The following is a 24,878-nucleotide window of genomic DNA, read 5'->3' as shown; positions in this document are numbered from 1 at the left end:
TTCTTGCCCTTTCTGAAGACCGGAGTGACATTTGCTTTCCTCCAGTCCTCAGGCACCTCTCCTGATGCCCACGACTTACCAAAGATGGTGGAGAGTGGCCTAGCAATGACTTCCGCCAGCTCCCTCAGCACCCGCGGATGCATCCCATCAGGACCCATGGACTTGTGGATGTCCAGCTTGGTTAACTGGTCCTTAACACAGCCCTCATCAACTAAGGCAACTTCATCTGGGGCCTCAGGGGTATGGGGCTCCTCAGGAGAGCCTCTGGCATTACAGACAGAGGCAAAGAAGGCATTCAGTAACTCTGCCTTCTCTTCATCTTCTGTCACCAGGGCACCCACCTCATTCATTAGTGGGCCTACATTGCCTCTAGTGTTAGTTTTATCCACAGTGTATTTGATTTTTCTGTTGTCCCTGACCCCTCTTGTAAAGTTTAATTCTAAGGAGGCCTTAGCTTTCCTAGTTGCCTCCCTACATCCTCTGACAACAGCCATATATTCCTCCCAAGTGACCAGCCCCTCCTTCCATGATCTGTAGACTCTCCTCTTCCACTTGAGCTTGCCCGGCAATTCTCTGTTTAACCATGCAGGTCTCCTGGCGCTCTTTCCTGACTTCCTGCCCCTTGGGATGCTCTGTTTTTGAGCTCGGAAGAAGCAGTCCTTGAACACCAACCAGCTGTCTTGGGCCCCTTTTACTTCAAGTACCTTGTCCCATGGGATTTCCCCTAGCAAATGCTTGAAAAGGCCAAAGTCGGCCCTACTGAAGTCCAGGGCTGCAATTCTGCTCAGTTGCCTGCTTGTTCCCACCATTAACGCTTTTTCTGTACCTTAATTCTCAGAAACAGCATGGTGTGGTTCACTGTTTAATGCAAGAAACGGGAGGAGAGCCACAGTGCTGCCTGGATTCTTCGTCTCCCTGGCCCAACCCAACAACGTGCATACTGTTTGACGTGGCGAGAACAACTAAATGGTCTTCAGCTTCATACAGTCAGCCAAGCCGTGTTCATAATTCTGTCCTCTAGCCTTCGGGCCCTTTGCTTAGCTAATTCACCAAATGTTATTAATCTCCTGGACAGTGCAGGTTATAATTTCTGTATCTTGCCTAAGTAAACAGGCAGTTCAGCTCCCTCCTTACATGGATTTTCTGAACCACTTCTGTTCAATAGCATGCAGCCAAGCTCTGGGTCAGGTACTGATTAAGAGTAAGAAAGAAATAGAACAGCGTTGGACATGGGAAGCAGAGCCATGAGGCACTGAATTGGTGGGTGATGCCAGGAGAAAAGTTTGGTTAGTTTGGTTAAAGGCTCAGTAAGGTGAGGCATTTCTCTTTTTTAAAAGTAATAACTCACTCTCCTTTGAGAGAAACCGCTGGGCTTTTTCTTTCGTTTCTGCCTTTGCACTGGAGGTCTTAGGGTGGTTTGTGTGTGTTCACGTATTTATTTAAAACAAACATTGTTCTTGTCACTTTAATAGATGAGACTGAAATGGTATAAAATGGGACCAAAATGCAAATGAGACATTGAATTAGTCAGGAGTTACACAAGAGCGAACTTCTGTTTTGTTATGGAAAGCACCGTAATTGATGCTTTATGTATAGCATGCTGCCATTTAAGTTAAACTTGCAGAGAGAACCTTTGTTCTGCTTTGTCAACGGGATAGCTTTATTTAGCTGCTTTGAGAACACTGAGAAGTAGAGAGATCCTGGGCTGGAGTTTGCAGCTCTGCACTCTTTTCCATAACTTTAGCTCCCATAAGGCTCCCTGCATGAATTCCTAATGCCTGCCTTCTAGGGAGGGCCGTAAATGAACCGGTCCGTGACATTTCGTAGGGATTATAGATAGTTGGTAGCTGTCTGTGGCATTCTTTAAAAACCATCCAGAGTGGGTGTTTGTTCATTAATGCAGCAAAGCACTGCCAAGAACAGTTACACTCCTTGCTTCCCTTGACGAGCAGTCAGTAACACAACGTCTGCCCCTCCAGCGCGTGCTGCACAACCCAACGGGAGCGTTGGGCTGAGCGACTCTCATCTGCTACGAGAGCTGCTGTGAAATACGGATTGCAGCATCAGCCTACTGAGACCTTAACTTGTCTTGTGGAAAATGAAATTTTGCAGCTACCTGGCTTTATTTCCAGTGGCACGGTTCCACGCGCAGAATGATCCTGTCACTGGGATGCTCCTTAGGTAGGTGGTTGAACCTCTAGTTCATTAGTCAGCTGGGGACTGAGGTTTGAACTGAGGTTTGAAGGTGAGTCTTGGTTTGGCTTTCTGCGCCTCTTTTTGTAAAGCTAAGAATCTGAATAGTTATTCACTTACAATTTTTACACCTCTCACACTAGCTTAGTTCTGTAGCTAAAATCCACTGGCCTTTCTTGTAGCAGTAGATATCTCATGCCCTCTTAGTGGTGCACTCTTAAGAAACCAGACTTTTTGTGTGAAACAGTTTCTTTAAGGTTTTGATCTTAAAGAAGCCATGAGCCGGATACACAGATGCCGGGAGAGGTGATCTTCTCATTTTTTTCTGACAGTTCTTTTCATGTATCACAGTGCTAAATGCAAGGCTAAAAAACTCTGCAAATCTTATACCAAAAAAAAAAAAAAGGAATTTAAAGGAGGTACATTTTCCTTTTAAAACCTGATAGTTTGACTTCTTCGACAAATCCTTACTAGACCTTTGTTACTAGTTTAAGTTTTCGCTGACGTATTTTGTGACTTCTAGGTGAGATGTACAGCACTAAAATTTCAGGCATCCATTACTAGTTCTATATTTAGAAGAGAAGTCCTAGCCTACATTGTTCAGGAGTTCCGACTTATCTCTGTAATCAATCAATAAAATTGGATTTTAAGCATAATGATAATTTTAATGAACTACTTCTTAAATGGCGTGAAATATAGCTCTTTAAGTCATGTCCTGAAAAGTTAGAAGCATTCTCTGGCCTTGGGAAAAGCTAGTTATGTGTAAATTCCTTTTTTTTTTTTTTTTTTCAAGCAGGATAATGTAGCAATTTAAAACTATTCCAGCTATTACAAACAACCAGCTGGGTGGGATCTAACCATGTGTGAAGAGTTTTCCATATGTACCTGCCGTGTTCCTGTATCGTAGCTGGGAAAGATAGGTTCCTGGGAAAATTCCCCAAAGGAGTTGCAGTAGAATTGTGATATTCTTCTGAATGAAATACAAAGATTTTTTGATACATATAAGCATACTGCAACATTTTTTTGAAACTGTAGAGCCTTAATTTCATTTCATTTACGGACTTAATCATTTTCTAAGTGTTTCAGCCTAAAAATATGTGCTTTCATTTGTCTGATGTTAAGCTAAGTTGTTTAGCAACATATCAAAACAATTCCATGAAAAGATTGCTATCGTTTTTATTAATCCCATAGGCAGCTTTTGCAAATGTTTTTGTACTGTAAATGATTGCTGTGAGGCATTAAAGCACGTTTAGAGAACAGAATTCCCCCCGTGTATCCCTCTTGCCCTTCAAGATATGTTTTAACACCAGCCTGATAGATAGCACTTGGAGAACCGCGCGTGCTTGGTTCAGGGTGCTGTTACAGCTATTCGGTACCAATCCCCAATGAAGCTTTTTACGTTGTCTTCCTTTTCCACTAAGAATTTGGTTCAGATTTCTTCTATTCTATACAACCCATGTTTTTTAGGAGAGTTATAGGAAAAGCAGTGTAAAACCACTGGAATACTTTCTTTCAGGAATTACAGCGGAAGTCATAGTGGTAGCCTCTTTTGATGAACTGCACAGAAGAGCTCAAGAGGCCAAGGGGAAGATTGTTGTCTACAACCAGCCTTTCGTCAGTTATGGTGAAACTGTGCGGTACAGATCGCAGGGAGCTGTGGAAGCTGCAAAAGTCGGAGCAGTGGCATCCCTCATTAGATCCATTGCTTCTTTTTCTATCGATAGGTAAGCATTTTCCTCTTTTCTCCCCGTGTCTCACGTTTCAGCCTTTAGTTCACATGTCATTTGTGGGCAGGCATTTTTGTTCTTTACAACCTAAATGTTGCCAGTTATGAGTGGGTGTTTGGTTTTGAAACCATTGGCTGCACAATAGTTCTTTTCCCCTGTGCTTTGTCATTCTTTCAAAATGTTTTCATTTTTTGTTACTGATCCAAATTGTGTGATTTTTTTTTAAAGAACTTCCTGCATTCTCGAGGCTACCATAAATATTCTGAGATAACCACAATCAAATGGCTGTGGTGATAACATGTATCAGACTGTGAGTGATATCTATATATTTGGCTGGAATGGAGGTGCGCAGTTTTTACTGTATTGGTATTTTCCCAGCACTAGGCTGACTTGTAGTAGATGAAGCAGTAGTCTGACATTACTGAAATAAACATGTTTTAGTTCTCTGATTGGTAACAGAGTTCTTTATTTTATCAGGTGATTATTTTCTGACTCTGAAAGCTTATACTTAAAGTGCTCACCTGGGCTGAAAATTACGAGCTGAGGCGTAGAGAGAAAATGGAGAAGAGTCCAGGCATCAGCTACACACAATTTTTTAACACAGCATTTTTAAACTGCGATGCATTTCTTTGTGAGCTTAATGCCTGTGGTGAGCTTTGCCTACGCTAGCCTGCTGGCTGAGAGGAGAAATCCCAGAGGCTCAGACCGCAGAGCTGGACTGAGGGCCATGGACGAGCCAGAGCCTTCTCCCTGCCCTCCCTCCTGAATGTGAGCCGCAGGCTGAGCTCCAGCCGGCACGACTGCAGGCAGGAGTAGCAGGGGCTTTCGCTGGTGTCAGGCACAAAGCTTGGCTGCCTACACTGAAGGGCTGTGGCAATAAAACCCCTTAGGTAAGACAGCATAGAAGAGATGCGTGAAGTTTAGGAAAGGAAGAGGCGCTGTATTTTGTGATGTTGATCTGTTTGGCATACGTGTGATCAGAGCAGTGCGGGTCATCCGTCCCCACACCCCCAGCTGCCCGTTAGGTCTTTACCCAAAGAGGAGTCGTTGGCTGCAGTGACCCTGACCCTGAATGTCATAAACTGGAATTGTGTCCTGTTTGGATAATGGCATGAGTCTTTTTGGTCTGTGCTCCTCAGTTTTCTTTCTACAGGAGTCTTGGGAAGGGGCGGTCTGGCTTTGGGTCTTGGTTCAGGCTGGGACTGGGCCGTGGCTGGGATGGGCACTTGGAAGCACGCTTGATTCCACCATTTGAGACAATGTAAGTGGTCACATTTCGGCAGTATCAAGTGTGCAAGGCTCACCATTTGTGATGCTTCAGAAAGCCTGAGAAATGCAGTAATGCCAACTGACTGAATTGGTCATGTGCAGAGGACAGCTCTGCTGTCAGAGTAGTTTGATAGCATTTTTATATGCTTCATGTTCCCCTGAAGGAACATATTAAAAATATATGCTCCATATTCCCCTAAAGAAGCTGACTTTCTCAGAAATAAAGTATTTTGAATTCACGTATTATCCAAACTATATTAGTGTATTTCTTGGTGCTCCACAAATGTAGGGGTTTACAATATATTTTCTAATACTAATACTTTTCTAATAAATTTAATAATATTGAACAGAGACTAGAATATATTTCAAAACAGTTTTATGAAGGAAAACTTATCTTTTGAAAATAGTCTTATTTGGTATCGTCAAAGCATATTGCAACCTATAATGTGTTGATTTTCCGAAAACCAGAAGGTGATCTGAACGCTGTTCTTTCCAGTCCTTACTGCTGTTGCCCTGCAGAGGTGTCCATTTGGAAGTTACCCTTCATATCTTCTGTTTGCCAGACTATTTCTGGAAGTGTATTTTAACAAGTAATGGAAAATTCAGAGCTGAGGAGCAGAGGTGGAGGCTGAAGGTAGTCAAGCCTGTTTGTAAGGTCTGGGTACTGGCGTTACAGTTATATCAGAATTGAATGAAAAGAGAGGAGAAACAGATGCCAAATGCATGTTTGTTTAGAAGTATTCAATCCTTAATCTAGGCTGGGGGCTGAGGTGTCATTCGCAAAAGCAAGTTTGAATTTAGATGCTGCCAGGAAGCATTTTTTTATGAAACGTTCTTTCTGTCTTCTCTCCATTTACCTTCACTTAGGGTTTTCTGGGTGGGGGGAGGAACTGGTTAATCTCCTTTTGCCTATAATAAGGGAAGTATTCAGTCAGGTCTGGTGTGCCACTTCTGCCCCTCTGTGATGCACAGGTCTGTTCGTTGTGCTTCTACCAGAAAAGAGGCATTGCTGTAGGCCAGATTGGTTCTCTTGCCTCCTGTGCCTCCTCCTGTGTTTTCTCCTGTTCACTGTCTGTGTGTCTCCTTGTCTGTCCTGCTGACGTGCTGTGCTGGCGGACTCTGCTGGACGTGGTGCCTCTCCTCAATCAGTGTCAGAGGCTCTGCTTGTTCAAGTTGCTGTTGCCTTTTGGATTGATTGATGGCAAATGCTGCATTGCTGGAGGGAACAGCGTGCTAGAAGGGTGAGAGATGAAAGGTAAAGAGCTGATAAAAGGCTTCTTAGTGTTGTGAAAGAAACTCTTGCATTCTTGCAGTTTGCCTACTGCTATTTTGTTGACCAGAGCTTTTACTTTGGGGAACCTGCGTGTGTACATTCACACCTATTTATGAGTAGGTGATACATGGCAGTTTTCCAAAGCATCCTGGAAACATGTTGAAAGAAAGTGTCCTCCTCCTCCTCATACTACACTGTTCCTCTTTCCTCAGGTCAGCGAAAGGCAAAACTTCACAATCTTTAAAAATTATATATATATATATATATTTTAAGATTGCAACCTGTTTTGGACAGATCTTGTCACTTATTCTATTTGCAAGAAATGAAATGGGCTGGAACAATGGAAACTACTTCATGGTGTGACTTCTAGGTGATCTTGCAATGCAAAAAAAATATTGGCAGGTTAAAAACAGGTACATTCTAGTAGATTAACATCTTGGGCTTATTAGGGCAGGTTATTAAAATTTACTGACAAGACAGAATTGGTAAAATTCCAGTGTGAATTAAATCAGTGTTCTCTTGCTGGCAGCTTGCTGGCTGTTCCTTGTTCCAGAGATGGCAAGCAGCTGCCATGTTGTCAAGGGCAAAAACTGTGCATCCTGAAAGAAACCTTTGAGCAGAGGTTATGCGGGCAGCTTATTTTTCTTCAAGGTATGGCAGCATAGGTATGGAAGCTATGAAACTGGTAGGGGTCTCAGGCACACCAACGCTGAATGAGGGCAAGAAGGAATGAACTCCAGTATACTCAGGAAAACTCACTGCTGTGTTTCTATTAGGGCTCATGCCAACTCATTGGTGATAGTGAATGAAGTGATGGATTTGTTGCTGAGTTTCCAGGAGTAGATTCATTTATTTAGGAATGAAATGGTAATTGAATAAGAAATAAAATTGCCAAGAGCATCTCTTTTGGCCTGTGCAGAGAGGACAGTAGTTGCATGGTTTGTTTTATCACGTTGTCCAGCTGTTGTGCCTCCTTAGGAGAGATCCTGGAATTGTCCCCATGTTGTTTTAGAGTCAAATAGTTCTCTTGCTACTTTATAGATATCAAGTTATGAGTGAGTTTTTCTACTTAAGAGAAAGCCATAGTAATAGGCAGGTAATTTGCCTTGCCCTCCCTGCAGATGGTGTGTTTATGACAACCTTCTTCCCAGTAAGAAATTCCAAGGTGGGGGCAATTTGGTGGTGAGAACACTTAAATCTGGATATTAGGAGTAAAGAATGACAGAACTACTTTTAATGAACCTTCAATAACATGTTATTGTAATTAGTCAACGTTATCCGTGGTGTTTGGCTTTTTGGAGAAACCAGGATGTTGACTTTTTTGGCTTTATAACTTCGCTGTACTGTGATTAATGGTCTTGTACAAGCTAATGCATGTAATACACACATTTGCTGATGCGTACAATGACTGGATGAATTTCTCAGTTTGTAGCAGACATTCTTATGGCAAAAATACTCAATATACAAAGTGTGGTTAAAAATGTGGTTCTAATAAACTAGCCCTAAGTCTGCTTTTTTGCTTCCTAGCTCTAAGCTTTTAGAACTTATAGGTAAGAGGTAGCCTTCTGCTGTTGAAATGGCCCAGTAATATTTGTCCTGTGGTGAATGTACTCATCACTCTGAGACTGTAACAAAATCTTTCTGTTCCTCAAGAGCCGCAGATTAGATAAAGTCATAACACGGCGTCTTGTAATAATAACCCTTCTAGAGGCACTAGAAAGAAGCAAAATGGAGTGTTTTTCAAGAACTCAGAAAGTTTCCTAAACTTCTAAGACATAAATGCCAAGGGCTCAATTACTATATATATTTCTTCTAATGCTGCAGAACAGTCTCTCTAATATATATGAAATCCACTGAGTAAAAGGCCAAAATAGGCCAAGTAGTCCTTTGACCTAGTGTGGAGGCTGTTAACAAGGACCCAGAAGTCAGTCAAGTTCTTCTCAAAGGTTTTCTTGGGGGGCTGAATTCAGCATCTTACATCTGCAAAAAAAAAAGTAATTTCCTTCACTTTCTCTTCCCTTCTTCAGGCTACATGTGGCCAGGACACAGTATCTGCTCTAGTGACTAATCAGAAGCTGTGTCTGGATGAAAGCTGAATGCGTGAGTGGCATGTTGCAGCTCAGGATTTATTGCAGAGGTTGCACGGATAGCTTGAGTGGATGCGTATGACACAGCCAAGTGCAAGCATGCCAGGGCTGGAATATCATTTTGTGGAGTGTATGTGAATTTGAAAAGTGTTGCTTTTCCTCTCTCTTCATTTCCCATTTTTCTATCCCTACTCGGTTTGTTTTCTTTTGCCCTATATTGTAACGTACACCATTTGTGTATATATGTTGTACCCTCAAAAATGTATCTTGTATTTTATTTCCCTCTCCTGCTTTTTCTTTTATTCTTCGTAAACAATTCTTTCCCTTCTCAATCTCTCTGTCAGTGAGTGTGTGTGTCATTTTTTGGCTCTCACGTGCTGGCACGGTGACTTCTTACCACGTCACCTCTTCCAAATGCTTGGTCTGCTGCCTTTGGGTCCCGATGCGAAGCTTGCCTGCTAAGGAGAGCTTCCTCCTTCCATTCAAACTCCGGGTCTAAGGAAGGGCTTCTTTTCAGAGATACTCGACGTCTTCTACTTGTTCTGCCAAGTTTTCTGAAATCTGGAATGGTACAGTAGTTTTGATAGGATTTCTTTTGCCTTTTTTTTTTCTTTTTTTCTTTTAGCAAGGAGATGCATCTGGCCTTTAAAACTGGTGTATTTTCTTTGCGTTGCTGTCACTTCTGATTGTGCCATGAGCCCTGGAGGCTCCTTTCCCTCCTGTTCTGCCCCTCCTTCCACTATGTATGCCAGTACACTTAAATTTTGCTGTCATCTTAGGAACCTTTCCTCCTATGACCTGTCCTGCTCTCATCCTTGTGCCTCACCACGAAGGCGGAGCACTGCTGTGTCTACGTGGGATTGAATTTCAGCTCGTAAGCCCTCCTGAGCAGCACTAGGCCAAGACCCATGTGTTAGCAGTTTTCTGGTAATAAGAGAGTTGGTGTGACCTGAGTCCAGCCTGCTCATGAGCCGTGGGAGGGTCCCTCAGCATCTCTCCAGCTCTGTGTAGGGGTAGTCTAGCTGAGCAGACCCCTGTTCTCTTCCATGTGTCGTAGCCTGGAGGTGAAACAGATGAGAGAAGTCACTTCGCCCTAGAAAGCTGCTCCTGTTGCCCATTAAGTGGCCTGGATCACCATTTGGATTTTCAGCCAAAAAATCTTAACCTCTGTGTAAATTTCTAAAAGCTGACCTGCATCATAAAATAATTTTGGGAACTCTGTGGCTAACTACTCCCTGTTTACTAACCTTTTTTTTTTTTCATTTTAGGTATTTAATAAAGCAGTCGCTGCAAGCAGGCAAGCCTGTGGTAGCCCAAAATAGGAGTTAAGTTTGCCATCACTTTTTCTTCAGTAACACCATCTGTTGTAGAGTGAGACTGGTCATCCAGATGGCTCTTCAACTGAAAAATTTAGCTTTTCGGGCATTAGAGTTTAACTATAATTTTTCATTGCCTCTGGCACCCATTGAAAGGAAAATAATGAAGTTTCTTTATATATACAAAATGAAGTAGGATTTTTGTATAATTAATTCTTGTAAGCTTTTGCTTCACTTCCCTTTGTCCCCCCAGTACTCATTCACCCTATTTTCTGATCTACAGATAGCATCCTGGTAGTTACATGATCTTCTGGGCTGCTGGAAGCGTGTGGCCTCCGTGGCATCTCTGGCCACGTTCAGGGACCAGGCTGATGCCTGCAGGATGTGTGATGGAGAAAACCCAACACGTAACATCCCTGGCCAGGCATACAGGCTTCGTGTGTGTGAGCTGTCAGTACCCTGGGTGCTCCTGAAATTTGGTGCCCTCTCCTCAAGCTGTGCCAGTTCAGGAATTTGCAGTTACTCCAGCTTTTGGTTTGTTAGCACGTTTGGTTAATTTCCTGCAGCTCTGCTCAGACCTCTCAATTTCACTTTGCTTCTAATTAAGCTAGGCTTGGGTTCTCAAGTCTGCAGGTGTGGGATATATTTTAATTCATCTGTAAACCTGCTTCCCTGTTTTTTGGTTAATGAAATAATCTTGTGTTTTGTTCTCTTGGGAGTAGGGAAAATATTTTATTGGTTATCTGAATTTTTTGCTCTTCTGAGCGCTCATCATATTGACATCTTCCAAAACACAAATCTTTATTCTACAACCGATTTTTATTTGATTATATAATTAAAATAAAAAATAATATATATTTTTAATAAATCTGCAATTAAAGAATTAAAGTTTATTATTTTAGTTGCAACAACTCCGACTGAGCATGTGTTAGCAGTCGGGCCATGCTAGGTGCACTGATGTGCATCTTCTGGTTTAGTTTCATTAGGGGGGAATCCAGCACTGGCACCCTGGGAGGTTCACGTCTGTCAATTCAAACTAAAAGGCTGTGCAGACACACCTTGTGAGACCTTTAAGACAGTCATATTATCTGCGCAGTGCTTGAAACTGTTTGTAGTGGTCAGAGATACGTCTTCTGTGATACCAAGATTCACTTCCCAGGTGTGGGATGTCACTCGTCATTATCAAATGGCAGTTCCGAGAGGGGACAGGGACAGAGCTGAGCCTTTCTGTGCGCCAGGAAAAGGAACTTCAGGATGTTTGCTGTGTGGCAGCCAAGTGTGTCTCCTTGATGCTGATGTGTATGTAAAATCCAACAAGGATTGGAAGGACTGAAAGTAAAGACTTTGCATATATTACTTGTGGGTATGACGCCTTCATTTATTTTACTCAAGAAACTTTCTTTGCTCACCACTACCTTGCAGTGGCGGAGTACCTGTTGTTACTGTTGCCGTGTTTTTTTAGGTAGCTTTGTTCCTTCCTAGCATGTGAATTCTTTGCTCACGAGGTGAAGTGGTGGATGTGGATGTTGAAGAGTTATTTTCTTGCGTCAGGGAGGAGAATGCAGCCTTGGTCAGTTTAGAATTGATCTCTGAGGGAGCTGGGAGACTGATGAGCCTGGTTCTCCCCTGCCCAGTACTGAGTGTGCTCGCTTTTGATGCTGCAGAACTAGTATAAAAATAGTCTCCTTGTGAGCAGGCAGTATCCTTTGTCTGCTTTGCACGGGCTTGAGGAATGCACAGGGAGTAAAGGCAGCAGGAAGCTGGCCATAGCTACACCCAGCAAGAGTCGTTATGTAGCATGAATGAAGAAGAAATCAGAAAGTGCCACCGATTATCTGGGAACACTTCTCACAGATGGATTAGGATAGCAGCAAAAGCTGTTCATAGGAAACGTTGCAATTAGAGATCGTCCTAGGGCAATATCCTATGGTAATGGGATACAGCAATGTTGTCTTCTGTTCTACCGAGGGATGAAGGAACGAGGATAAAACCCTGGTTTGCGGTGTAGCACGGGGGAGTAAGAACATAACATGTTTTGTAAGTCTCTGGTGAAGTTGTGAAAGATTCTAGTTATGTTCCTGGCACTGTGCACGTAGCCTTGTTTCCCTCAGAGGTCTGAATTGGTGGTGTGCTGTGGGATTTATTTCCTTGCCCTTCACTTAGGGGCTTTCCCTCCAGGACATCTCTGTATGTCGTTGACTGACAATTCATTAATTTTTACTTTGCTTCCTATGTTCCCTGAAGGCCAACATGCCAGACCGCATTCTGCAGTGCAGGCTTTGTGCTCTCTTTTGGGCAAACCCTAGCTGTCAGCCAGATAACTTAGATGTCCTTAGGAGAAAAGGAGCCTGTGCTTTAGGAGGTGATTGTATTGTACCGTGCTTTCATGTTGTCTGAGCAGTGATTAAGGAATCAAATTTCAGGAAACTTCACAATGGTGAGAAATCTGTAGATGATGGTTCGTAAGTCCTAAGTTCTGTTTGCTTGGAACAGTGTAACTTTATTTTTATTTTATTTTTATTTATTTATTTTTTCCAGTAGGCGTATTTGTTTTCTTACAAAGTCAGTAAAATGTCAGTGAGACTAACAAGGGCTTTCTCTACCTCCACCTAGTTTTGGCTACTGATCTTCAGGAATATATACTTCTAACAGGGAAGAGTTTAATCCATCTACTGTCCAGTAATATAAGCAGTGTCCTGCTTATAAGCATATAAGCAGAAACAGGTAAAAGACTGCTAAAATCAGTGTCAATAGGCTTCGTTATCCAGAAAGATGCTTTGAGAGTAATGGTCCTTTTGAAATCCATAATTCCTCACCAGTAGCTTCCCAAAGCAAACCTTGGTCAATGTAGTATTCAAGTTTTTTCTTCTCTTCTGGCCCACCCACTCTCCTAACTCATAGGTTTTGTTGATGGCTAGATGGCCACCCGTGTCATGAGTAACAAATGTTAACTCTGGCCCTGTTCGGGTACTCTCAACACCCACTGATAGTTTTCCAAATATTCTTCAGTCAAGAAAATAAAAAGGAACAATTTTATTCTGCCTTTGCATTACTGGTTGACGTATGTAAAGATGTTGACCTTAAAAAACTGCCAAGTCTTGGGTTTCTTGTAGTGAACCTTAAGGAGTTATGGCTGTGCTCGCTGTGGGCTGGGCACCGGGATTTCTTGTACTAACGTCTTGCTCCATCAGTCGCAGGTCCTGTTTTAACGTTCTTGCGTTATTCAAATTTCTTGATTAAACTGAGAAATCTCTCACCAATATGTGGAGACCGTAAATACAGAGGATAAAAAGAAAACCTGTCAAAACTGCAGGTAAGGATTCCCCAAAGGGATCTGAGTAATACAGTGCCAACAAATTATTTTCACAAGGGGTGTATTTATTACTTAGCTGCTGATAAGATGTGAGAAGCGTGCGGGCTGTCATTTCATTTCACTATAATTCTCTGTGATTTTTCAGTGGAAGTATAGCGCTGAGGACTTTATCTGGAGTGGTTATCTCCAGAGCTTGTGAGCACATGGCTGTGGACGACTGCAATAGATTAAACAGTAACAGGGTGGTTGTGTCAGAACGGTACATAATTGGTATTTGGGGAACCCTAGCCTAATACTCTCACTTTTTCAACAAAAAAATAAAGAAGGTCATGGGAAAGGCTGTGCTGTGCTGCTTCTTGATGTGTTCTGGGATTACCTCCACTAATTTCAAGATATACTGCAATTCACTTTTTGATTTTCATCTAAAACAGGTTGGATGGATGCCTAGTTTAGAGATTTGCCTGCATATCCAGTTTTGTTATTTTCACGTCTTGTAATTGGTTTTCCAGTTTGTACTTTCCACTGAGCATTGCTTCCACTTCCTATACTACTCAAGGTACTTTTTCAAAATCTATTTGATCTAATGATTTTTTTTTTGAATCTACAAATTACAGAAGTTTCATTATGTTTTAGTTAAGTTTCATTAAGTTTTGTTTATGAAACATTTTGTGTCTGCACTAGAAGATCTGAAGTATTTTTTTTTCAAGGTTTACTACTGATGTCTAAAAGTGAACACAAGTTTACGTGGGACTGGGGCTAGATTTGTGTTTCAAAATCTGTTTGATGGATGCAACAAAATGTTTTATTTTGATGTGTAACCTTTTACTTATGTCCTGTAAAACAAACAAGCAAACAAACAGAGGTGCCACTTGTTGAATACACTTAATGCACTAGTCAACTGTTAATTTCCACGGTCTCTCTGCTTTATGCACCAGGCATGCAGGGGATTTGGAAGTGCTAATTCCTCGTTTTGTTTTGCCTTGTTTGCTCAAACACGTGAGCAAACATGCATTGTTTGCTCCAACAGATTATGATTTCTCTCTGGAAGAATGCTTGCGTTGTTTTTCAGGGGAAGGGGAGCTCTGGTTTTGCTGGTTCTTCCACTTCCCACAGCCGTTCTTGTGGCTTGTCCATATGGTAGGATATTTCTGCGTTATTTCATTAAATGCTGTCTTCACATAGGACGGTCTCACCCTGCTGCGTTAGCTATAGTGTGATGCATGTCAGGCATTTGGGTATGATCAGCTAGACCTGTTTGTATGATGAAAACATATTTCTGGCACAGAAATTTTGACTTGCGTTTCTAGGAAGTCAGAGCCAATTATTACATGGTTATTGTTTAGAATTATTTTCTAAATATATCCCGTTGCTGATAGCCAACAGTAATACTGGGCTCTTCCTTATAGAAGTAATGTCTTGTGCCTCGTAAGTGTAACCGTTTCAATTACTCTAATCTTTTTCTCCAGCTTTGTTTTCCCCTTCAGATCCAATCAGTCACCTGAGCCTCTCTCATCGTGTCCATCTTGTTGCATCAAATACTAATTCTTTGATCTTCCTGCAGGGTAAGGCTAAATGGTGAAGATCCTTCTCCATCTGGTTTATTAAATGAGCGGTGCCAACTCTTGTCTCTGCTCTGCCGGTGATGCCAGCTTTGATTACTTGCCTCTTGTCTTCTCCTTCAGGCTCCTTATACTTTCTCTCATCCTGCTTCTATATTTAGGAGGATGGTGCAAACCTAAAGCTGTAACTTTGCTCTCTTCCAACTTTCCTTTTTAAACCTGACCTTTGGTTTGATATTTATAGATCATTCCCATATGTCATTGGCTAGGTAGGTGAAGAGGGTTTGTGACTTCTGCTAAACTGTTTCACCAATACCTTGTTTTCCTAGTCACTCTCAGCAGTATTTCTGCATTGGCTGTCTAATGTGAATATAGCAAATACTCTGTGACACAGTGGAGTGTTGTCTTTGATATGTTTCTATTCACTATTAAGCAGGATTGAGCTTGGACTACAATTCCTGTTTTTTTTGTCTACTGTGATCACAAAAAGAGAATATTTGTTCTAAGAATAAGAAACAGAAAGGATCCACAAAATTTTTGATTTACTATTTCTATTTGGATATCATCACATTAGCAAGCTGGTGACTATGGAGTCAAAGTATACCTCAGTAAGAAACATTTGAAACCATTGCACCATTTGATTCTAGACGTTTGTGCACAGGACAACAAAATAAACTTGTGTCAGATGGCGGAGAATAATCACATGAATTAATTTCAACCAGGGATTCTGCCCTTGGGTTCCCCCGGGATCCTGAGAAGCTCACTGCTATTTCTCTGTTTCCCTGTATTCAAGCAGAGGTAATGTTTTTGGAACGTCAACGTCGTGTAACATTGCATGTTGTTTGCTGAAGAAAGACATCATTAAAAGTTGACTTTTCTAAACTGTGATTAGGTAGTCAATAATAAATTCTGCTGTAATTTGCCTGCACCAAAACCAGTTACAATCCTATCATGCCGTAACAGCGGGTGGCTACTTATGCTAATTAATGCACTATATAACCATGGGGTTTTATTAAGAAATAAAATATGGAGTGTGTGATTGTTAACCTCTGCTGGGTTGAGATTCCAGGTTGCCTTAGCAGAGGTGTGTTGGAAGAGTCTGGCAGGAGGCGAATGGCAGAGACTACAGGTCATTATTTTGAATACCTTATTTTCAAATGTAAATACTTAAAAGCAATTGGTTGACTGTAGCTCAGATCATTTGAATTTTGAGTTCAATTCAGTAACAACTCGCCATGAGACTTGAAGCCTCTGGAAACAGTGTGAAGGAGCTGGAATTTCATAAAAGTACAAGGCTTTTCGTAAGTAACAGCTCTTTATTATCAAGGAGAACATGAAGTTAGAAATCAGATGCTGGGATTTGAAGGTGATTGAGCCAGAAGTCTGAGGTCTGGAAGAAGTGAGCTTATGGGAGGGATGTAAGGAAGGCTTTAATAGTTGTTCTATAACCCGTGTACTGCTTGCTCCTTTTCAGGGAGTAGACTGTGGTCCTTTGAGAAGGGTCTTCGTCTCTCTCTCAGTATCTCCTTCTGCAGTCTCTAAAGAAGGAAACAACTTCCAGGGCTCCCAGTTTCAAGCTCTGAGACGGCTGCAGTTATTGCTGGGGAGGCATGGGAGAGCCAAAAAGAGTTTGAGGGGACCAGGGATTCCCTTGAGCAGGGATTCAGTGCTGCCCAAATGCAGCCAGCACCTGGAATCCAGTATGCTGGTGTGCTGGGTTCATCTGAGAGGTCATCCAAGGCTGTATGTAACTCCATGAAACTGTTTGTGTTTTCTCTCTCTTGCTCTATTTAGCTTATAATGCAGAAAATTGAGGAAAACAGGAGTTGTATGCTGCAGTGTCTGAGAGAATTCTAATACTCGAGTGTTGCCAGAAATGTGATGTGAATGGGCGTACCCATGAGAAAACTTAGCAGAGCTACTTGGAATAATAAGTGCAGCTGCAATTTATGATTTTAGAAACAAATGTTTTTCAGAACCTAAAATTAGGCTTCTATCATGGTAAATCTTTGTATGGTACTTCTCAGTAACACTCAGTGGGGGATTCTTTTAACCCTTTCCCATTTAGAGCAGTACCTTTTATTCCTCAGATATTTTTAAGTTACTGTTAGATGTAGGAGTTAGAGAAAAGGTGGCAGAATCCAGGAAAGTGGGAAAAGGTGACAGGGAACTGGAGAACACCACCGTGAAGCATCAAAGACATTCAGGTAATGCTTGCCCTTCAAAGTTTCTGGAGAAAGGAAAGGAAAATGCCATTTTTCCTCTGAGGGTCTTCCCCATAAGGTGTCGAAATTGAAACAGCTAGTGTAACTGGTCATACATATAAAATAAATAAATAAATAAATAAAAGAACACTTTGAAATGTGTAGATCAGTGTGAGCTCATCAAGTGATGTGCTTGGCTGTATATCTGTCTAAGCTGAAGATATTAGAAAGAGGATGCTGTTGCTGTCAAGTAGATCTAGCTGAGTAAAGAAAACGTGATGGTATTTCAAAGCCCTCAGAACAGTTTGATGTGTTTTGGAAACTGGGGGATATTAGTTGAAGCATCTGTGGGACTTGAAGGGGGTTTTAGTGCAAGTTTGTTTTTGGCTGAGAAATTCTAACCACAGATATGCAACGTTTTCCACCTCCACCCAGGTTTTTCAGAAAGACTTGACAGGGGTTAGCAGGGAGCGGAGCTCAGGAGCTGTCAAGGTTTGCAACCCAGCCTGGCCATCGGGGTTTCAGAAGGATGCTGCCAGATGGGTCTGTCTCACCCAAATGTTTCAGTGTTGTCAAAACAGGAATTTCCAAGAAAGAAAATGTTTTATCTGCATCTTTGCTACCAGGCCATTCAGTATGTTCAGAGCTCTGGTTTTGAGGCAGCAAGATGTGGCACTGTGTGATGTGCCATGGGTCATGTCAGCCATCGCCTGCTCATTGCAGGTGAACAGCTCGGTGGTTAAGTCATGGATCGAGCACTGTGCTGTTAAACCAGGAGTTTTGTTAACTCTGTTATTAATCAGTGTATGGGGTCATCGTAACATTCACCTGCAAGTCGGTGAACCTTTGTGTTCATGTAGATCAGTATTAAAAACCCACTTGTGGGGCTGCGTACAAAGGCTTTGCAAGCTGCAAGTCATCTTTGGGCTGCACTTAGAGAACAACCGCTTTAAACTACATGATGAATAGTTATGAACTGCATACATTCAGAGTTGTTCTGTAGCATTCAGTGTTTGTTTATAGACAAGCTAGGTTTGATAAAAATACCATTTCCAGTGAATTATTTAAGTAACTCCACTATGCTTACACATAAGTGTAGTACAGAGTATTTTACAAAAACAACTTTTTGCTTGACAGCTGAAACTGAATTCAAACTCTATGTACTAGGTTGTAAAAAAAAACAGTTCTGCCTCTAAAATTGTATGCTACCCTTCTTTCTGAATAGATACGGTTTTTAACAGATTTTCTATTTATAAAGTAATGTATGTGGTCTCAGTGTTAACACTAGCCATGAGCAATCACTAACATAATTTTCCTGCATAATGTTCTGTAGGAGCTAAAAGTTATTCCTCTTTGACATTTCAACACCAGAAGAAAATTCCCACTTGTAATTGAGTTATTGCTCTGCAGCGCTGCGCAAGGTGGGCTTCAGCCTTTTCATGGCCTGACCTTTAAGGCCGTACGTGGTGCATGGTGTGTGTATGTGTATGTGAATGCAGGTGACTCGCTGCATGCCCTTCCTCGTGGAGGCTGCCTGAACAGAAGTGACACCCGGGACAGATCGGGGAGGAGGAAGCCCATGGTCCCCTTGACAGCCCTCTGCTCCTGCAGCTATTGGAGGTGAGCAGGGAGAGCTGCAGCTGTCACTTTTCAGGTAGTCTGGAATCTCGTAATGTTCCTAAGTCCAATTCACCTTCACAGAATCACAGAATTGTAGGGGTTCAAAGGGACCTCCAGAGATCATCGGGTCCAACCCCCTGCCAAAGCAGGTTCCCTGGAGCAGGCTGCCCAGGTAGGCGTCCAGACGGGCCTTGAATATCTCCAGAGAAGGAGACCCCACAACCTCCCTGGGCAGCCTGTCCCAGAGCTCCGTCACCCTCACCGCGAAGAAGTTCTTTCGCATGTTGGGGCAGAACTTCCTGGGCTCCATTTTGTGGCCAATGCCCCTTGTCCTGTCCCCACAAACCACTGAAAAGAGGTTGGCCAAATCCCTCGGTCTCCCACACCTCAGGTATTTATACACATTGATAAGAACCCCTCTCAGTCTTCTCAAGGCCGAACAGACCCAGGTCTCTCAGCCTTTCCTCATAGGGAAGATGCTCCAGGCCCTGTATCATCTTTGTGGCCCTTTGTGGACCTTCTCCACCATTCTTCTGACACGACTGTCCGTGTACTCATGTCTCTCGATTAGGGCCCAGAAGTGTGCGCATTTAAATTTACTTACAGACTGCCGAAGTCACGATTATTGTTGGACCTTCTGAGTAAAGCCTCCAGCCTGCTACCTTTTATCCAAAACCATTTTCCTTAGCAACCTGGATGAACTAATGAAACGGAAAGAAAATTGTGTTGTTTCAGGCAGTCTCTCTTCCAACAGAGACTCTGATAGGCACTCTTAATTAGGTTATAAAGAGATCCATAAAAGCAGAGTGGAGAATAATCTTTTCTCTCCCCTTTAGCAGATGATGAAGGAATCATCATATATACAGGATTAAATAGAGAGCAAATCCTCAAATAATAAGCAAAATAGCTTGAATAAGTAGAATATATTGAAGAGCGTGATAAACTTGATATTTAAAACAAAAGAGCAAGAGAGGAAATGTTGCCATTTTACAGATGCTTCTCTTTTCTTTTTGAGGAAGGAAAATGCTTGACTTCTTAAGACTGAACCATTTTCTTGGGAAACCCCTGCATTTATTTCCTGGTAGCAGCCGCCATGTGCTGGGTATTCTCCTGCACATTCCCAAGGCGACTGGCAGTACGGGAAGATCCCAGAACGGATTCAGTCATTCTCCCTCCTATGCTTTGCACTGGAAAGATTTCTTTCAGCCTGACGCTGTTCATTTACCAGGAATAGCACTAATTGCGGGGAGAGAAGCTGTTCAGGGGTAATATGGACCTACTGGGGGATTTTGTATTTCATTTGATTTAGATGATGAAGCTTTTGGGAGAATCTGCCGCAGTCAAAAAATACAGCTGGGGAACGAGTGCTCATGCTTGGCACGACATTTTGCCGTGCTGCTCAATGTTAGAACTAATTTTGAGGAGTTATTATAGTGTTGTAATAAGCTTTAAAAATATGTTCTGTTGCTGAAAGGGACTTTTCTGCTTACGGTGGATTTCAAGCTTCAGACTGACAAATTCAGATTATAACTACGCAGTGACAGGCAGACTTAGCCTGAGTTTTGAAAATAAAAGCAGACTGTTTTATTTGTCAAGTCAGTGTACACTACTGGATAAAGTAACCTGAACGCTCAAACATTTACATTTCATTTTGTGTTTCATGAATGTCACTGTATAATGTATGAACTGCATAGGCAAATAGAAAGATCAGGTGATGCTAGAATAGTTGCTTTCATGTGGAACTACTAAAACCTCTTACTTAAGGAGAAAGTAAGTGGTGTCTCCTCTGTACTGTTTTCACTAAAATACTTTTTGTTCTCTCGCCCTCATTTTTATTTTCCACTTGAACACAAAATGTATTGGATTTTATTTCTTGTTAAATGGAACATCAAAAAGGAGTTCACTATTCTATAGAAATGAAATCAGTGGGAGTAAGAAGAGCATTTGTGTAGTGAAGATGTTTCAGAGTTTCAGTTTTCTTCAGAAAATAAAGGGGCTCAATGAGTGTCTTATGGTGGCTTTTGGTTTGCTCACTGCTTGAGACTGCATCCAGTCAGGTCCTTTGCTCTTTCTTTTCATATCCCTTCAAGCAGTCAGATTTTAAAGCCTGTTTTGTTTTGTTTTGGTTTGTTTTTTTGTCCCCTGCTATTGAATTTCATGGAAACTTTGCCACTGATTTTCAGTGAAAACCCCACAAACAACAAAAAAGATCACTAGATTTCTCTATTTTCTCTCTTGTATTTCACTCGTGGGATTTACTTCTGTACTATCTATGGAGATAATACTAAAGTTCTTCTGCTGTCTAGTTTTTACAGTTAAAAGCTCTCCGCTTTTATCCTTCTAAATGTTTGCCTTTGGTGCTAAGATACAGTTCTTTCTTCTGCAGTCTTCAGGGGCTTTTCCCCCCTCTGTCATTCACATCCCTGTCTTGTGGGTTTTTCCTAGACTGCCCTTGTATTCCTGTTGACCCTTAAAGCCTTATTTTTCAAACTGTAAAATCATACCTCCATGCGACTTTGTGTTGCAGCACCAGCCTATTGTAGAGAAAAGGTATTCCTAAATATACTTCTGTTTAAGATATTTCATTTGTCTGATGGAGGATGTTGCTTGAAGAGTATACTGCTCTAAAGGATGTGAGGTGTAGAGAAGAAAGGGAGGAATAAAATCTCATCTTTGATTTTGAAAGTTTTCCCTGACTCTCCTCTACCTTCTCCTGCAATTACCTGATTAAAAGGAATAAGTTTCATTGTGGGTAAGTATCCTCCTTCCCTACCCTTTCCCTTCAGTTCACTGGAAGCTGTTGGCTGTGCGCCACCCTTTACCATGACCACGTTTTGGAAGGATGAGGAGCCTCCCCTTAACATCCCCTAACGCTCTGCAGTCCGTGCCAGAGGAAGTTCAAGTTTCCAGTGTCACTTCATGTGTGTGCCTGAGTGTGGGAGGCCTTGACCTTCCCTGTTCCTCACTGCAACGAAGCAGAGATTTGGAAGCACTGATACGGTACTTGGCCCTTCCCTGAAAGCCGAGATGCTGCTTCACACCTGTTTGTGCACAAAAATTTTATTGTGAGCATTCATTACCGGTAGTAATGAACGTCATTAAGTGGAGAAGGTACGAAGGCCAGATAAGTATTCTAGACAGCTGGCTGACTATAGTTTGCTTATGTATTGCTAGCCCCGTGGAGCCTCTTTGATTCTCTGCTTTCCAAATAAAGAAATGTATTTTTTGTGTGTGTGTTTGGATTTATTTACATCCTTCCTGTAGGTATAAAATACATCTGTTAGCAGTGAGGTTTTTTAGTCTGTCCTGTGTGCTTGCTAGACTCCGGCGATTGTGGGGTCACTGAAGATATAAATACGGATTCCGCTCAAGGCTGAGGAGCCAGGAGTTCAAGAAGAAAAAATAAAAAGAAACCCCGTGAAGCCAGAAGTCTTGCAGCTGCTGGCGATTAGGATTGTCACTGGCGTCCCCTCCAGGAGCCCTCCTCTAACACAGCTATGGTAGCGTGCGGCAGGCAGCTGCGGTCCCACAAGGCAGGGATGTAAACACGGGAGGAAGGAGGTCGGCCGGTCGTGTTGAGCACGAGGAGGCCAAACAGGTGTGTGACTTCTGTGTTCCCTCAAGGTATTGTCAGCTGCTGGAGAATTGGCCTAATGCCTTTAAGATGCAGAAAGCGTCTTTTTTGGTTGAAGAGCAGCTGATAAAAGCTGATATCCACTTTATACTGAAGTTTGGAAAGGGTTGTGCAGGCTGTTCCTCTTTCAGTCTTACAGTCCCGGGATGGAATTCATTGGATTTGCTTCATTTGATCATTTTGCCATTAACAGTTGCTTTCTGCTTCTTGTTTGACAAACCATATCTAATCCGTGCAATTTTTTAAAAACTTTTGTGGTTTTTGGAGAATTCCCATGGTGTATGTGTACTGAATATTATAATGAAACACAAACATACACGTGTTAGTTGCATTCTGCAGCTTAGCGCATATATAATTATGTCAAAGCTATTATGCTTATTTGGTAAAGCTTAATTTTAATGAATGCCTAGTACTGATTAGATGCAGTTTTCCAAATGTTGATTTAAATGGAGTCCATATGGTAGCAGAGCGATGCTGTCGTCTTTTTCAAAGGGAGTTTTTCTTGGTAAGGCCAGCGGTCTCTGCAATCTCTTGTACACTCTGTTACACTTCTGCAGATGCTACACCAATTAAAGGTTGGTGCAAGTAACCTGGAAGAGTTTGTATAACTAGACTCCAAATATTTTATCCCTGGTAGCAGACAGCTATATTATCTTCCATAGTTGTACAAGATTATACTTTTGCTTCTTTGTTTCTCCGAATTTTCTGTGTGTATTCGTATTTTGTTTCCAATTTAACAGTCTTGCTATTAATTCAGCTTGCAGTAAACCAACAAATGAAATCCTACAAAGCCAATATAAAAAGCAAACAAAGCAAGAGAATATTTGGGACAAATGATGACAGAAACACTAAATTAGACTCGCTTTATTCCTTTCATATTTTGCCAAGTGGCTGTAAATGGGGAATAGTCTTGATTTTATTTTTAAAAACCCAAGTTGTCTCAGAAGATTAATAATACTTTTGACATTTTGACTAATTATGTTACAGTTTAGGACATTTTGGCCTCTCTATCCAGATAATGGTGAGGCTCTTGGAAGAATGTACACAGTCTGAGTGTGCACAAGGACATGCTTTGTTTTGTAAGGCCTCTGCTGCTGTGTACTTCATGGTGCTGGAAAATGCTGGAGTGGAGTTCAGCTTTTGCCATGCTGCTTTTGATAAAGATAACTGCAGTGAGGCAGTCACGATTAGCTGCTCTCCATAGCTAAGCGTGAGATTGAGGTGTACGGTTTCCCATCTGTTTTTTGCTACAGGATGTTCCATCATTCCTTCAAAACGTAAAGCTTTGTTTGTCAGGGGGAGCCGAAGGAGGAGGAGGACGCAGTCCTATTACCACCAGTTAAGGCTGTGATCTTGCTATGGGTAAGCTAGGGATTAACGCAGTCATAGGGCTATTTAAGAAAGCATTTTGTGATTTTGGTCAATAATGAAATAGCTGATCTAATACGAATATTGAGTTTACATGTGTTTGGTGTAGTGAACATGGCACTGGACCTGAAGAAAATCTATGGTCCTGTATGTGACTGGAATTTCACAATTCAGTGAAACATATGCTCAGTGTTAGTATAAGGGCATAAACTAAGCTGCTCAGACAACCTAGATATTGTATTTCCCAGTTCTATATTTCTGTACAGGGTTAGTGTGAAGAATTGTGCACTGGGAGGTGTGTGTGTGTGTGTGTATGCACGTGATGGCTGAAATAGATCTTTGTAAGCTTTGGTATTAGCAGTTTTTTGTTTCTTTGTTTTAGAATCATGTCAGAGTTCTTGTAATGCCGTGCTTGCTTTTCCCTTTAGGAGAAAAAGTTGTCTTCACCTGAGGCTTCAGCTCGAGACGTGTTTTCTATCAGAGCATCCAGTTTAGCTTGAAGCACTGGTTCTTCAGTTTGTTTGTCCTTAGGCATTTTAGCTTATCTCGGGGATAAGGGTCGGTAGGCAAGGAACAAAATAATGAACCATGCGAGGTCAGCTACCACGGCAAAAAATAGTTAGAACTGACCTGACACCAGCAGCACATCCTTTCATCAACAGCTTTTAGTGTCTCCACATTTGATTATTTTACTTGGAAGAGAAGCTAATTAGCTAGCAGTCTCTTGACTGTTCTTACCCTTTCTTTGCACTTTCCTGTAGGATGCGAACCACATCTGTGTCGTGCTGCTTACTTGACGTGCACCTTGAGCAGAGAGAATGTTTTATTTGTCGGAGCCTCTCCTCTGCTGTTGTTATTCGTACTGTGATACTTCTCTTAAATATCTTCCAAGATGTGAAATCCAAGTGTTTATCAGAAGCAAAACCCAACAGCTTTATTTATCTGACTCTTGACAGCTGTTGAATAGGAATGTCAAGACCGAATGATGATGACTTTTTATTACCATGAACAGGTTTATGAAGAATGATTCTAGCTCAGTGTGTTCAATTTCTTTAAACAGTTTAAACATGGAGATGAGGTAATCCAGTAGATCTAAAATCTGAAGAACAGGTGCTTTTGTTAAAAAATAAAATAAAAAAGGACGTAAAAGCCCAACCCCCTCTCCACTACTGAACACCAAGCTATGGGATTAGAGTATGGGTATGTTAAATATTACATGATGTAGTTACCCTTAATGTTTTCCAAAATGAATTCAGGATGACAGCATCAGGACAGTGTACTTTTGAAGGACCAGAGGCTGGCATCACCCCCAGGT

The 24,878-nt window shown here is 41.8% G+C and overlaps 1 protein-coding gene across 9 annotated transcripts in view; it reads left to right on the top strand.

Moving 5' to 3' along the window:
• The window catches only part of CPQ (carboxypeptidase Q), a 256,599-nt gene that overhangs the window by 28,511 nt on the left and 203,210 nt on the right, over positions 1-24,878 (top strand). For all 9 annotated transcript variants that reach the window (XR_014579383.1, XR_014579384.1, XR_014579385.1 and 6 more), the window contains one exon: positions 3,710-3,917. Coding sequence is in view for 6 of the 9 variants with exons in the window: in XM_083823346.1 (XP_083679472.1) it covers positions 3,710-3,917 (208 nt within the window). In the remaining 3 variants the exon portion in view is untranslated. The remainder of the gene's footprint in view (positions 1-3,709; positions 3,918-24,878) is intronic.

This window comes from Anser anser, assembly GCF_964211835.1.
Source record: "Anser anser genome assembly, chromosome: 2".
Taxonomy (NCBI): Eukaryota; Metazoa; Chordata; class Aves; order Anseriformes; family Anatidae; genus Anser; species Anser anser.
The sequence above is the reverse complement of the archived record's forward strand: the minus strand, read 5'-3'. Positions and strand labels throughout refer to the sequence as shown.